Genomic DNA, 13,262 nt, shown 5'->3' on the forward strand with positions numbered 1-13,262 from the left:
CCGCAGCTGGATGCTGGATCCAAACGGGGCTGGATGCTGAGCCCGGCGCTGGAGCCCACGCGCTGTGGCCGTCCGTGCACATGTGCACACGCGTGTTGAGTGTCCGCGTCGCCTGCTGGGAGTACATGCGCAGCCTGGCTCCTGCTTGGCTTGGCTGGGAGCTGTGGCAGCCGGACGGCCGGACAGCAAACCCCACGGGGAGACGCCGACACGCGGTGCCCGCGGTTGCTCCCGCCGTGCGCTACGAGTGGGTGCTGAGAGTGATGCCCTCTTTGCCCGGGGGCCGGAAAGGATGGCGTTACTTTTCTTCCTAGCAGCTCTCATGGTGCTGGGTTTTAGATTTGCGAGCAAAACAGCGTTGATAGCCCCCCAGCATTTGAGCTGTTGCTGACCAGTGTTTGCACAGCGCCAAGGCCGCCTCTGTTTCTCAGTCTCTTCCCCCGTAAACAGCATCCTCATACCCTTCCACTGACTCCCACTGCTCCCCACTACCCATCCAGTGCCGCCCAGTGTTCCTCAGTGCCTCCAGGCTTCTCAGTGCACCCAGTGCATCCCAATACCCACCCAGTATCTCCCACTGCTCCCACCGATCGCTCTTCAGCAGGGCACGGAATGTGTCCAGATACATTTCAAAGGAAGAAACCTAGTTGGAGGGAATTGGGGGTGTCAGGGTGGGGAGGTGGGTCGAGACCCGACCTCCCACCTCCCACTGCTCCCAGGCCCTCCCGGTCCCCACCCTGATGAGGAACTCGAGGGTCTCGTCCATGGAGTAGATGTGGTTGAAGATGTCCTGGGCGACACGTGGGATGATGCCCATCTGCTGGGATCGCAGCTTGCCCTGAGGTGGTGGGGGGTGGTGAGCACCCAGGGGGTGCCAGGGCCCAGGGGGTGCTGCCCCTCCCCAAGGCCCCCCGGCCCCTCAACTCCATGGGTGGCTCTTGCCTGATGACGTCTGCCCATAGGCAAAGATGGTGCCATTGTACGTGGCCAGCACGGCTGTGGGAGGGGGAGGGTGGGCAGAAGCCCCTCCGGGACCCCCAGGAACCCCCGAGGACTCCCGGGACCTTCACGGGCCTCATAGACCCCCCAAACCCCAAGGAACTCCCCTGAGATCCACAAGGGCTTCCTGACCCCCCCATGGCACCTCACATCACCTCCAAGACCCCCAGCGATGCCCAAGGACCCCTCAGACATACCCCCAGAATGCCTGGAGATTGCAGGACCCCCCAAAGTCCTGCGGAGACCCCAAGACCTGCTGGACACCCCCAAGGACCCCCTGCACATCTCCCCTTGCCAGCGTCACCCCCCAACCTGCCCGTCACCTCCCAGCACCCTCCAATGACCCCCATCTGGGGGTCCCTGGAGAAGCATCCCCCAGCTAGGACCCCCCGGTAGGACCCCCCAGGGCCCCCCGAGTTCCAGCCTCACCTTCACCATCTGCATGGCACAGGCGCGGGAGACCTGCTCCTGGGTGGTGTTGGGGGGAAGATGCAGTCGAAGACATAGGGATTGCCCTGGGGGGGACGACATGGGGGTCAGTGGCCAGGAGAGACCCCCACAAGGTGCTGGGGGCTGGCCAGCCTCAGGGCTGCCTTGGGGGGACCAGGAAGTTCCAGTGAATCCCAGGGAGGGAGGTGGAGGTTGCAGGAGGCCTCTCATACAGCCCTGATCCCTCATACCCTTCTGCCCCCCAAATCCCACGGACCCCCTGCCTCCATACGCTCCTCATACACCCCATCCCCACCCCTATACGTCCTCAAACACCCCCATCGCCCCATTGCCCATCCTCCCTCCCAGCCACCAGTTCGGGCAGTCCTCGTGCGCTTGGACACCTCGCAGCAGGAGATGGCTGGGGCTCTCGAGCACAACAGCGTGCTGCTGGCGGAGGTGGGTCCCAGCAACACCCGCTGGGATGGAGTGGAATACTTAAGGCAACTGGACATACAGAAGTGCACGGGCACAGCTGGGAGGCACCCACGAGGCTGAGGGATCTGGCTGACGGGAGATTGCACAAGCCAGGGCCCTGCTGCTGCTTCACCCCCTTTAGAGAAAGCCCATGCGGCAGCCTGCGGCAGGGGGTGTCCCTACAGGAATTCTTGGACTGGAAGAACTGGCAGGAGAAAAAGATTGAATTATTTTGGTTGATATTGTCAGGAAGGTGGCAGCATTGCCCTGCCTGAGCCATCTGGCTTCCTTACGTGGTGGGCAGGGTTGTGCATCCAGAAGAAGTCAGCACATCCACGAAACCCGTCTGGCACAAACAGGTTGGAGTTTAACATTCTTTTACAAGTTTTGCAATCCTAGTTTTCTTTTTAAAATTGCAAACTAAGAAAAAAACCCACCCCCGGAGCGGGATTTTGCACCTGTCTTTGTGATTCCTGTGGCTTATAACCCCAACAGCCCCAGGCAACACGACAGCCAGGGCCCGGCTAAACCTGCACCTCCTGCAGGCAACAGCCACGCAAGCTTGGGCAGGGTCCAAAGAGCTGCTGTTCGAGACCAGCTTTTTGCTTCATGTTTCCCTAGTCCTCGTCGCCCGTCTCAGACACCTGTGGCTCAAACCCCTCTGTATCCTCTATGCCTGGCTGCGTGTAGACATAGGCCGTTCTCCAAGAGCACCAGCTTGCCTGCTTCTGCCTCTCCCATCCTTCCCATTTCATTGCAAGGCTTTTAGGATGCCCGGGAGGTGACTGGGGCCTAGCTGGCGTGGCTATTCCCGTGTCAATGGGATCCCAGTTGCCAGGGTGGGTACGCATGGGACCCATGCTAAGAGGGAAGGAACATCCACATTTTCCCCTAGTAATGCTTTGGAGTTCAGTCAAAGCCCACACCCCTCAGCTCCCCCCAGAAGACCTCGACCCCCTCAGTTCCCCGCTTCAGACACCCGCAGTCCTTTGAGTTCCTCTCAGACTCCGTCTCCTCAGTTCCCTCCTGCACACCCTCCCTGGCCTTCACTTCTCCCAGACACCCCCATCTTCTCAGTTCTCTCCAGACACCCCCCACCCCCTCACGTCCCCCACCCAGACCTCCTGATCCCCTTCAGTTCCCCTCAGGCACCCCGCTCCTTTCACGTACCCCAGCTACCTGCTCCCCACAAGGTCCTGCTCCTCCAGAGCCCCCTGCCCCGATCCTCGCCAGGCCCGCACTCCCTATACCGGGCAGGTCGGCATGCTTGGGGTCAGATGTGGTTGGAGGGGTGTTTATGGGGTGGGGGGGACAATGGGAGGGAGTTATTCCCCCGCCACAGTCTGGGCGGAGGCGATGGCGGGGAGCTGCTTCCCCAAAGAAGGGGAGGCCGAGGGGGGAGCTGTTTCCTCCCCAAAAGGGAGTGGTGACACAGAAGAAGAACACAGGAAGGGAGCTGGGACGATTCACAGGGGAAACTAAACCCAGTCAGTGGCACCCAGCACAGGAAACCCTTCCATGAAGACTCTGCCCACTCCTTTCTTTCTCTGGTTTGCTCTTTCCAGCGCTTCCTGCTGGAGATTTTCCCGCTTTCCGGCCCAGGGCTGGTGCTGTAGCAGAGCTTTGTTCTCGTGGGAGTGAGCAAAGCCAGGAACGAGTGCAGGAGTGTGTGGGGCAAGCTAGTCACAGCGCGCGGGAGCTCATCCCGCCCCCGGCAACAGGCGCTGCTTGCGCATTGGTAGAGCGGAAGGGCGGAGCCCTCTGATTGGTTGCTGCGTGCAGATGAGGCGGGGTGAGCAGCGGGGGCTGGTCTCCCCGAACGCACGAAGGTGGGGCCGTCTGGCAAGGCAGCTGCCGGGGCCTGCTTGCCGATGTCAGGGCTCCTCAGGAAGCCCCAGAGGTGGCCAGGAGTTTCACTTTGCTATCTAACTTAAAACCAGCCCGCATTGCAACACCTCTGCAGGTCCAATCCACAGCTGTTGCTGCAAATCAACCCTCAGCTTTGTTTGCTGTGGAGGAAAAAGATTCTCGGCTGCTTCTCAGCCCGTTAACCTGGATCAGCGGGCAAAGGCGGTTATTCCTGACTGGGTCACTGCTCAGTTTACGAATACTGCAGTAGAATTTCTCCCCTTCGCTGAGGCTCAGCAGCTACACAGGCTTTCATGATCTCGGCCCTTTCTTCCGTATGCTTTTAGTGGATTTCCGTTCTAAAACCGAGCCATTGGAATTTTACATCTTTTGAACTGAGAGGGAATAGTTCTGCTCCTATGCCACTCTTTGTTCCTTCCTCAGGGTAAAGGCCTTCTGTAGGTATCACCACAGGGAAAAGGAAATGACCGCTTACATTTCATGAAGCGTACGTTTAGTTCCTGGTAATTCCCTGCTTCGGAAGGACCACAGAAACAGCAAATGGACAAAAAGGGGCAATTCTTCTCTAATGATAGCCTGGTGTACATGCTTTTCAATGAAACGCTAAACACGGTGCAGGCATTACCTACCGTATTCGCATATGCTTCGCTGTTCTAATGGCATGAGCATTTTCCTGACTTGCTTAAACCTCTACCGTGAGTCAGTCCTCAGGGCCAAGGAGCAGAACGGCAAATGGACGGAGCGTAGTTCAAAGCTGAGAAAAGTACCACTGAACAATGTACAAGCGTCGATGCTTTATTTGTCTAACTATGGTACTGATGACTCTCATGTATGAAATTACCTCACGATTATTAAAACGAAGAGGAGGCACATCCAGTTCGTGGTGTGGATCCTCTCATCTGACCTGGGTCTCTCTTGCTGGGCACTCTCTAGTTCTCTCCAAGACTAAGAAGCTGCAGATAAGTTACTTAGGGAACAACTATTCTTCGTGAAGAATGGAGAGCCCTGACAGTGCTCAGGAGAACGCCTGTTGTATTTGCTTCACAGGGAATAGAACAGCAGTCTTCAAAACCCGCCACTGCCTTGGATAGCAAAGCCCCAAACTCAAGCACTTAGAAATATTAATAACGGGAATTAGTATACCTGACATTAGGAGGCCATTTATATCTATTTCAACTAACGTGTAGAGATAGCTGCTATGATGGCTTAAGAGAGCATTTGAAGATCGGTACTCTGTGAAGTGTTCCAGGTATTTACCGATGCAGGTCCCTGTAAGCAGATGGGGGGATGATCTCCTCTATTGCCGCCACCGATAAAAATCACAGCTAAAAACTGTCAAAGGACATTGATTTACAATCCAGGGATTTGAAACCTAATTTAAACCCAAACGCTAAGATTAGGATACGTTTCTCCCCTTTCTGTGATTGAAAGGAAACTCCTCTGCTTTCATGCTCGAGAGATTTCTTGCCAAGCACTAACTGCCTTCACAAAATACTACACGCAGAGGCAGGAGTGAGTTAGCGCCACGTGATGTGAGTGACGGTGAATGGAACCGGGTCAGCCACGCCATCTGTCTTCAGATCTCATAATTTTTACATGAAGGATTTCTGACGCCTTGGGATGAACGGTGCAGTATTGTAGCAATGGCAGTAAGAACTTTCTCAGCCATCTCCAACTCGGGCCATATTTCCGTCAGCTTTTCTCAGAAGATAATTGGTGTACCGCGAAGCCAACCTCTGGAAATTCCAAGTGTTCCTTTGAAAGCGTGTGAAATTCCCCCCAAATTAGGTAGCAAATATCCCCTCTTCATTGACTTGCCAAGAAACAAAAGAAAAGCCAGGAGAACATTCCACGGGATCTAACAAGCACAAGGATTCAATATTTTAGGAAAAAAAAAGTAATAACACTCAGTGAAACCAACTCAAACCAATACGAAAGTTAATCGCGAAACTGCAAATTATTTCTTTTTGTGGCGATCCATAGAGTCTCCACGTCTGTGTCATTTTTGTGGGCCTCCTATGGACCCGCTCTAACAGGTCCATGTCTTTCTTGTACTGAGGAGGCCAGAGCTGGATGCAGTACTGCAGGTGGGGTCTCATGAGAGTGGAGCAGAGGGGGAAAATCCCCTCCCTCCACCTGCTGGCCACGCTTCTGTGGATGCAGCCCAGGACACGATTGGCTTTCTGGGCTGCAGGCGCACATGGCCGGCTCATGTCCAATTTGTCATCCACCAGGATCCCCGAGTCCTTCTCCGCAGGGCTGCTCTCACTCCATTCATCCCCGAGTCTGTACTGCTGTTGGGGATGGCCCTGAGCCCCGTACAGGACCTTGCTCTGGGCCTTGTTGAACTTCATGAGGTTTGCTGCACCACTCGGCTTGGTGTCCCCTGCAGACTTGCTGAGGGTGCACTCAGTCCCACTGTCTGTGTCAGTGGCTGTATGAATATGAAGATACTCAAGAGTACTGACTGAGAACTGGCTGGGGCGTTTTGGCTGGAACAACCTTGAGAGGAAGGGCAGCCTTCTCCTGCGGCTGCTGCGAAAAGCCCTGCCTTTACTGCAAGGCAGGGTGCTGGGCCCGGAGAACAGGGAGCTGGGTGTGCAGCCAGAGAGGCTGTCCTCGGTGCCTCCGAGCTGTGTTTCTGCTGGCCTCTCCGCTCAGACACGTGCTGCACGTTGATGTGGCCTGCCTGAAGAAGGGCTCCCCTGCCCATCACCCTGCAGAGCCAGGGGGAGGCCAGCCAGTGCGGGACCCCCGAGGGAAGCCCCTCTCCTGCATGAAGCAGCTCCAGTGAGAAGGGGCACCCGGGAGCCAGGATGGCCCCAAGCCCTCCGTGCCGCCCGGCACTGCTTGGGAAAGGAGAGAGGGCACAGGGCCTTGCAGACAGGCCTGCTTCACTCCTCTGCTCTGCCCGCGGGACAGCTTTCCCGGGCCTGCGATTCTGCTCTCCTAGGGACATTGGAGCTTTGGTGAGCCACCCTGGTCTGCGGAAACTGGAGCTGGACCATCGGGGGCTTCTCCTTCAAGCCCATTCCCTTGCCCTGTCCCTTGCTGCCTGGACCACGAGCATCCTTCTCCTGAGGGAGAAAGGTCCCTTCCCGACTCGTGGCGCAAGCTGTTGGAAGCTCCCTGGAAGAACGTTGGCGAGGAACATACACAAGTCAAGTGCCACACATCATCTTTGTTTTATTCTTCTTCCAAAAGAAGCTCTTGGGCCTGCGGGTGGTCGTTGGGGCTCGCCGTCTTCCCGTGAACCTGTACTCGGTACACACAGGTGTACTCCGGGTTTCCCCAGTTGCTCTGCACCCGGAATTTGATGTAGCGGAAGGTCCTGGGAAGCTCCTTCTGTACAGAAATGGAGGGAACCATCATTACGCAGGTGGCCAGAGCCCCCGCACATCGCCGGAGCCCCCTCTGCCCGCGCTCCCCCGCTGAGGCCCAAACGGCAGCCCTGACGAAGGAGGAAGCACGGGCAACCAGACCCCCCTTTGCCAGGGCCACGGAGGAGCCCTCTGGCCTAGAAGGCAAAGGCTCCCCTGAGGGGACTGTTTCCCTTCCCACTGCTGCTTTCTCTGCGCTACCCGAAGGAAAAGGAAAGCCCTTGCAAAGGTGGGGCAGCTGCCTCGGCCAGCAGAGCAGAGCCCCATTTGCCCTCCTCTTGCCGTCTTCCCCGCAGGAGCAAGGAGCGTGGCAGAGCAGAGGCTGGCTGGCGCGATCCTCCGCACTCTTTCCTCCAAGGACTTGCGGACAGCCCTGCCTTCTTCCCGGGCATCCTGCTCACAGCTCTTGCCGTACCTGCACATGGAACGTCTGAGCGATCTCCTTGTGCACGTCGTAGGTGAATGTCCCCAGGAGAGTTTCTGCCGTTGCCTCATCCACTCCCTCCAAGACGAGAGACAAAGGGAGCAGGTCAGGCTCGAGCAGGGCACCAGAAAAAGGGCACGCTGAGGCCAAAGCCGGGAACCCTTCCCCACCTGCCCTGGCTCTAGCGGCAGTCTAGCACAGCTTAGGGGGACTCTGGGTCAGGGTGCTTGAGCGCGTGCTCCGGGATCCTTGGCCATGAAGCCGAGAAGAAGGCCCCAGAGGCACAGAACCCGCACGCGCCCCCAGTGGCCCCCCAAGGGATGCGGTGCTCTGCAGCAGCCAGCCCCAGAGAGATGTCTGAGAGAAGCCGCCGCGAGAAGCACGTCTCTGGTACGGCTTTTCCCTGGGGCCGGGCCCCCCACGAAGCGCAAGGCAAAGACTTACGGAGACAGCAAACTCTTTGGGGGCGCTGCTGACTTCCCCGGAAGGAGAGACTGCCGCGGAGATGTGCCAGATGGTGAAAGCCGTTGGCCAGATTTGCTCAGGCAGCCGGATGACCACGTGGCCCCGAGATCCTTGGAAAGGCCAGCAGTCGCCAGGGGCAATACGGGGCTGAAACCAGAAAGCCCTGAGCATCAGTGGCAAGGAAGCCAAAGGGCTGCCAAGGACAAAGGTGGCTAAGGGTGGCGGGCAGGTCGCAGCAGCTGGGTTTAGCTCGGTCCCCCTCCTGAAGGGAGGGCAGTGCCGTCAGGGATCGCAGGGATCACAGGAATGCGAGGCAGGCTGCAGGGCTGAGCGATACGGCCGGGCTGAAGGGAAGTGCTGTGCACTTGGTGTGCCAACCCGAAAGCAAGGAGGTGAACCACAAGTCAGGATTTCTCCTGTGATACCTGCAAGATTGTCTCTGGAGGGTTTGCAGAAGAAAAGCCGAATGGCGGAAGCCACCAGGTCTTCTTGCCTTGCCCACCATAAGTCTTGGATGTCCTCTCCTTGTCAATGGCGGCGCCTGACGTGAAGGTGGCCGAAGATTAGGAGTCGAAGCAGTGCATTAGGCTGTATTTCTCAGGCTCGAAAGCAGAGCCTGGCAGACCTTGGGGGAGCGCCATACACAAAGCGAGGGCAGTGAGACTTTCTGTCTGCATACCTATGGCTTCCAGAGCCCAGTCAGGCATCTGGTGGTAGTTTTCAAGCACCTTCTTAATTGCCGCCTGGGTCAACTGCAGAATTTCCTGGGGAAAAATTGCGAACGGAGAGATGGCAGTGAACACAAACACACGCGCGGGCAGTTCTGCACGAACACGGAGTCCTGGCACAGAGCCAAGCACTGCCGCTGTCAGAAAACCCAAGGCAAGAGGTGCCGGAAAGGGTGCCGACTTTGAGAGTGCCAAGAGGAAGCAACAGGAGGGAGCCCGGAAAAGTAGCGAGGTCTCTGATCCACCTGCAGCACCTTTACCTCTCTCTTCTCCTCTTGGACGCCGTGGTCTCCGAGGACCTCTCTCACTGCCTGCAGTATGTTCCCCCTCGCAGCAGACACCTGAGCCGCTGTCTCCTTGAGCTGCCGCATCTGCTCCAGCCAAGGCTGGGAGTTCCTGGAGGCAAAGGGAAAGCAGGTCTTGTCCAGCAGCTGCCCAGCCCCTGCAGGCAGGCTCCAAACGCCGTGCAGAGAAGGGTCCCATGGGCTTGGGTCACCCCCCGTCCCCCAGCCCCTTTCCTTCCTCTGGTTTACAAATGGCTCCCTTCCACCACCGCAGGTAGTAGACGGGGAAGGTCAGGAGCCCTGGACGCGAGGCGAGTGAGCGCAGGCAGCAGGAAGCCAGCTGAGACGGCTCCCCAGAGCGCGTTCCTTGGCAAGAAAGCGCTCTTACCCTCGAGACTGCAGCTCCTCTTCAGGCAGGCCTGACATCTTCTGCAAGATAAAGACACTCCACTGGAGCAAGCACGAGGAGCACTGCCAGGGCTTCCCAAAGGAGACTCCCCTAGGGAGAGCTGGCAGAATTTCCTGCTGCTTCGAGTCGCTTTAGAGAGACCCTGACCCGAAGGTTGGGCTCTTTAACCAGCCACGTTCAGCAGAGCATCTTGCGGGCCTCCGTCTGACCCCCCAGGCTCTCCGAGAGCTATGCAGGCAGCAAAGGCACCTTCTGCCAAAGTGCTCCCCGCTTCAGCCTGCCACCCTGCGGAGGTCACTCGGGAAGATCCGTCTCTGTGTTGAACTCGATCCAGGCGCTAAGGAGACTGAAGGATGAACAGAAGGGCACCCCCCACCCCCCACCCTCTGCCTCAGCGGTGATGGGCATTTTGGACCAGGCGCCGCGTGTTCCCAGGGCAGGCAGGAGGGCAGAGCCACGGCCTTTGCAGGCGTTGGCTTTCCCACAACAAGGGACACTTACCCGCAACGCTCCCTTTCCCCACACCGTTGAGCCCCAGCAGTAGACAACAGCTGTGGGTCACATTGTCAAGAGATGGTTATTTTCCTCAGGAGCTGGTCCCTCTCCTCTGGACTGCGAGGAGCATTTTTGGTCAGGGATGCTTACCAGACAGGACGGGAAGCAGCAGGAAAAGGAGCCTCAGGACCCTCCTGCCCTTCTGGTGGGTGCTGCGTTGTCTAAAAGAGAGGCAACGTTGTTGTTCCCAAAGCCCAAGGTTGGGACGCAGATTTGCCGGGGATCCGCTTGGGAGCTAGCTTGCTACCAGGTTCCTGTGCTCAGCACAGCTGCAAGCCCGAGGGCCCGCGGGCCTTCGGGAAGGTCTGGCCCATTGCACACCACCCCTGGGACACAAAGACCTCTGGCCTGACGCAGGGGCAGCAGCCTGGCCCCGCTTGGCTCTCCCCGGAGAAAGGGCAGGGCCGTGCCCCCAGAATGGGGCTGCCGGGCTGCCCGGCTGGAGAGCAGTAGTGGCCCGTTGCTAGAATGGGCCCCATGCTCTGGGGCTGCCTGCTCCTGCCGGGAAGCGATGCGGAACACAAGGCTTCTGGCCTGATCCCTCCCTGCTTTCTGGGCCCTCTTGCACCCACCTGCCCAACCTGGCTGGCATCTCTGCAACCCCAGCACACTGGCCAGGCGGAGGGAAAAGCCTGCTCTCCTCCCGAGACCCAAGCGCCTCTTCTCTGGGCGTGTGCCGCTAGCTGCTGAAAGCGCTCTGCTTCGCACTGCCGCCCGCCTCTGCAGCGTGGGGTTTTATGGAGGGCAGCTGGTTATGACCTCACAAGAGGCGACTGGTGATGCCCGTGATGACCTCAGAGGGGCTACCCAGGGAGGGGGTTGCTGTGCCGCCTGGGAGGGAGAAGCCCTGTGGGTTGGCCCCCACCCCCACCTGCAGCTCCCAGAGACAAGGGGCCAGAAGGACCTGGCAGCACAGAGAGCAGCACCTCCTGTGGCTGCCCCAGCAAGCTGCTGTGCCGTTACCCACCTCCTCCTGTGCCAGGCGGTGGCATGGGCTGCGCTCTGGGCAGGAAGAGAGTGTTGGGAGAATTTGGGGAGTTTTAACAGTGAATTAGAGCAGGGAATTGCCTTTTTGCACTCGGGCGTTGCCAGCTGCTGATGGCAGTGACCTGCGGTGCTTCAGAACAGGCTGTAGTTCCACGGGGGTGAGTCCAGAGGCAGTGCTGCTTTAAGCGCTCCCCCCGAAAGCCAGGGTGCAGGTGCTGCAGACAAGCCCAGAGACCCGGGCTCGTCCCTCAGCCCCTCGTCAGGCTCCTCAGCCACCTCCCGGGCGTGCGGCAGCCTGCAGGACTGAGCTGTGAGAGCGCTGTGCGCAGCCCGCTGGGGCGGGCATCAGGGAGCCGGGCGTGTGGGTACTGCACGGAGCCCTGCGGGACTGGCCTGGGAGCGGGGACCCCAGTGCTGCCCAGGCTCCCAGCGCTGGGATCAAGCAGCCCCGTGTGCAGGTCCCTTCAGGCTGGAGGACCACCCCATGCAGACTGCCCCCTCGACAGTTCTGCATGAACACTGAGTCCTAGCGCAGAGCCAAGGAGTGCCTCTGTGTCAGAAAACCCGAGGCAAGACCTGTCGGAAAAGGGGCCGACTTGGAAAGCGCTCACAGAGTCTTTGCCAAAAAGGCTGTGAGCACTCCCCGATGAGTCCAGGGAGGCCTCTGAAAGGCCACCACCAGTCTGCGGAGCCACAGTGCAGATCGACGTCGGGTCCTGCCTGACCCCCTCGTTTCCAGCTTGCGTGCCCTGCAGGTCAGCCTGGAGGTGGAGTCCGAGCATGCCCGGAGCCAGCTGCTCCCTGCAGTGGCCCACTTCCACCCGGCCTGGAGAACGAGCCTTCCATCGCTCAGCAGCTTCCACGGGTAGACTGATGCCCAGCCACTTCCCGTGCAAAAGCTAGCTGACTTCCCTAAACCCCCTCTTTTCCCTTTTTACTGCTGGGCAAGACATTAGATGGCATGGACTATCTCTTTGGTTAGTTTGGGTCATTTGCCTTGGGAGGGGGTTGTGTGCCCTCCCAACCTCTTGCACATCCCCAGGCTATTCACTGGGGGAGCAGACTGAGAAACAGAGGCGGCCTTGGCGCTGTGCAAACACTGGTCAGCAACAGCTCAAATGCTGGGGGGCTATCAACGCTGTTTTGCTCGCAAATCTAAAACCCAGCACCATGAGAGCTGCTAGGAAGAAAAGTAACGCCATCCTTTCCGGCCCCCGGGCAAAGAGGGCATCACTCTCAGCACCCACTCGTAGCGCACGGCGGGAGCAACCGCGGGCACCGCGGCCGTGGGGGGGGCTGCCGGCCGGGCGCCCATCCCCGTGGGTCAAGGCTGGCACTGCGGGAGCCCGCGGCCGATGGGATGGGGGATGCAGCGGGATGGGGAGTGGGGGATGCAGCGGGGTGGGGATGGGGAGTGGACCCCCCGGGGGAGGAGCGTGTCCCAGTGGGGGGTCCGGGGGGGCTGCAGTGGGCTCACGGCCCCCGGCCTGGCCTTGGCTGGCAGAGGGTTAATTTGCCCAAGAAGCTGCGAGGGGGCACGGCCGGAACGGCTGAGCCGAACTAGCCGAGGGGACAGTGGAGACCACACTGACGGCACGGCCCCCTTAAGCCACGGCAGCCCCGCAGCCCCGGGGCGGTGGGAGAGGGCGCGGGTGGGGCCCCCCAGGATCTGGGGGGCCTGCGGGAGGGGGCTGGTCCTGGCCGGGCTGTGCAGGAACGGGGGCACCCCAGGGCTGCCCCTTCCCGGGGCTGGGGCCACGCTCCTCCCCCGGGGGGTCCAGCCCTGCCCCGGCCCCATCTCCCCCCTCAGTGCTCGGCCCAGTACCCTCCCAGTGCCCCCACCCCGCCATGCCCCTGCCGGTGCCCCGCCCTGCTGCAGAGCCCTGCTCTCCCCGTCCCTCCCAGTCCCCCACCCCGGGGCCCTCCCCAGCGCCCCGCCTCTCCCCGTGCACCCCCGATGCTTTTGCCAGCGGCTGCTGGGCGCATCCCCAGCCCCCTCGCCAGTACACGCCCGCTCCCTCCCCAGGCCCCCCGCGCATCCCCCGGTCCCCTCCCCGCTCTGCGGCCGCTCCCTCCCCAGCGCAGCCCGGTGCCTGCCGCGCTGCCCTCCCCAGTGGCTCCGGTGCCTCCCCCGGGCCCCAGCCCAACATCCCCGGGGCATCCCCCAGCCCCATCCTGCTGCACGCCCCGCTCCCTCCCCAGGGCTGCAGGGTGAGCCCCCTCCTCGGGGCACCGGGGGCTCCCAGCCTCCCTGGG

The 13,262-nt window shown here is 60.0% G+C and overlaps 1 protein-coding gene and 1 long non-coding RNA gene across 2 annotated transcripts; both read right to left on the minus strand.

Annotated features, from left to right (window-relative positions):
• Positions 1–6,947: 6,947 nt before the first annotated feature.
• On the minus strand, positions 6,948–9,146 carry LOC127029074 (SUN domain-containing protein 3-like). The gene is made up of 6 exons (XM_050914726.1): positions 9,032–9,146; positions 8,723–8,807; positions 8,469–8,584; positions 8,023–8,190; positions 7,570–7,656; positions 6,948–7,119 (listed from the first exon to the last, which is right to left on the minus strand). The coding sequence occupies exons 1-6, from the start codon at positions 9,140–9,142 to the stop codon at positions 6,961–6,963; spliced, it is 726 nt and encodes a 241-aa protein (XP_050770683.1). The 5' UTR covers positions 9,143–9,146; the 3' UTR covers positions 6,948–6,960.
• A 306-nt stretch (positions 9,147–9,452) lies between these two features.
• Positions 9,453–10,167, minus strand: LOC127029085 (uncharacterized). The gene is made up of 3 exons (XR_007768124.1): positions 10,110–10,167; positions 9,966–10,015; positions 9,453–9,810 (listed from the first exon to the last, which is right to left on the minus strand). It is a non-coding gene; the product is annotated as an uncharacterized LOC127029085 (long non-coding RNA).
• Positions 10,168–13,262: the final 3,095 nt, after the last annotated feature.

The sequence above is a fragment of the Gymnogyps californianus genome, unplaced genomic scaffold (assembly GCF_018139145.2).
Source record: "Gymnogyps californianus isolate 813 unplaced genomic scaffold, ASM1813914v2 HiC_scaffold_67, whole genome shotgun sequence".
In the NCBI taxonomy this organism is placed as follows: Eukaryota; Metazoa; Chordata; class Aves; order Accipitriformes; family Cathartidae; genus Gymnogyps; species Gymnogyps californianus.

Excerpts from the sequence above, each read along its gene's own strand:
- LOC127029074 (XM_050914726.1), bottom strand. The coding sequence starts at position 9,142 with ATGCGGCAGCTCAAGGAGACAGCGGCTCAGGTGTCTGCTGCGAGGGGG. Across the intron at positions 8,585-8,722 it reads CTGGGCTCTGGAAGCCATAG|GCGCCGCCATTGACAAGGAG; the intron begins GTATGCAGACAG and ends CCTTCACGTCAG. Across the intron at positions 7,120-7,569 it reads CTCAGACGTTCCATGTGCAG|AAGGAGCTTCCCAGGACCTT; the intron begins GTACGGCAAGAG and ends ATTTCTGTACAG.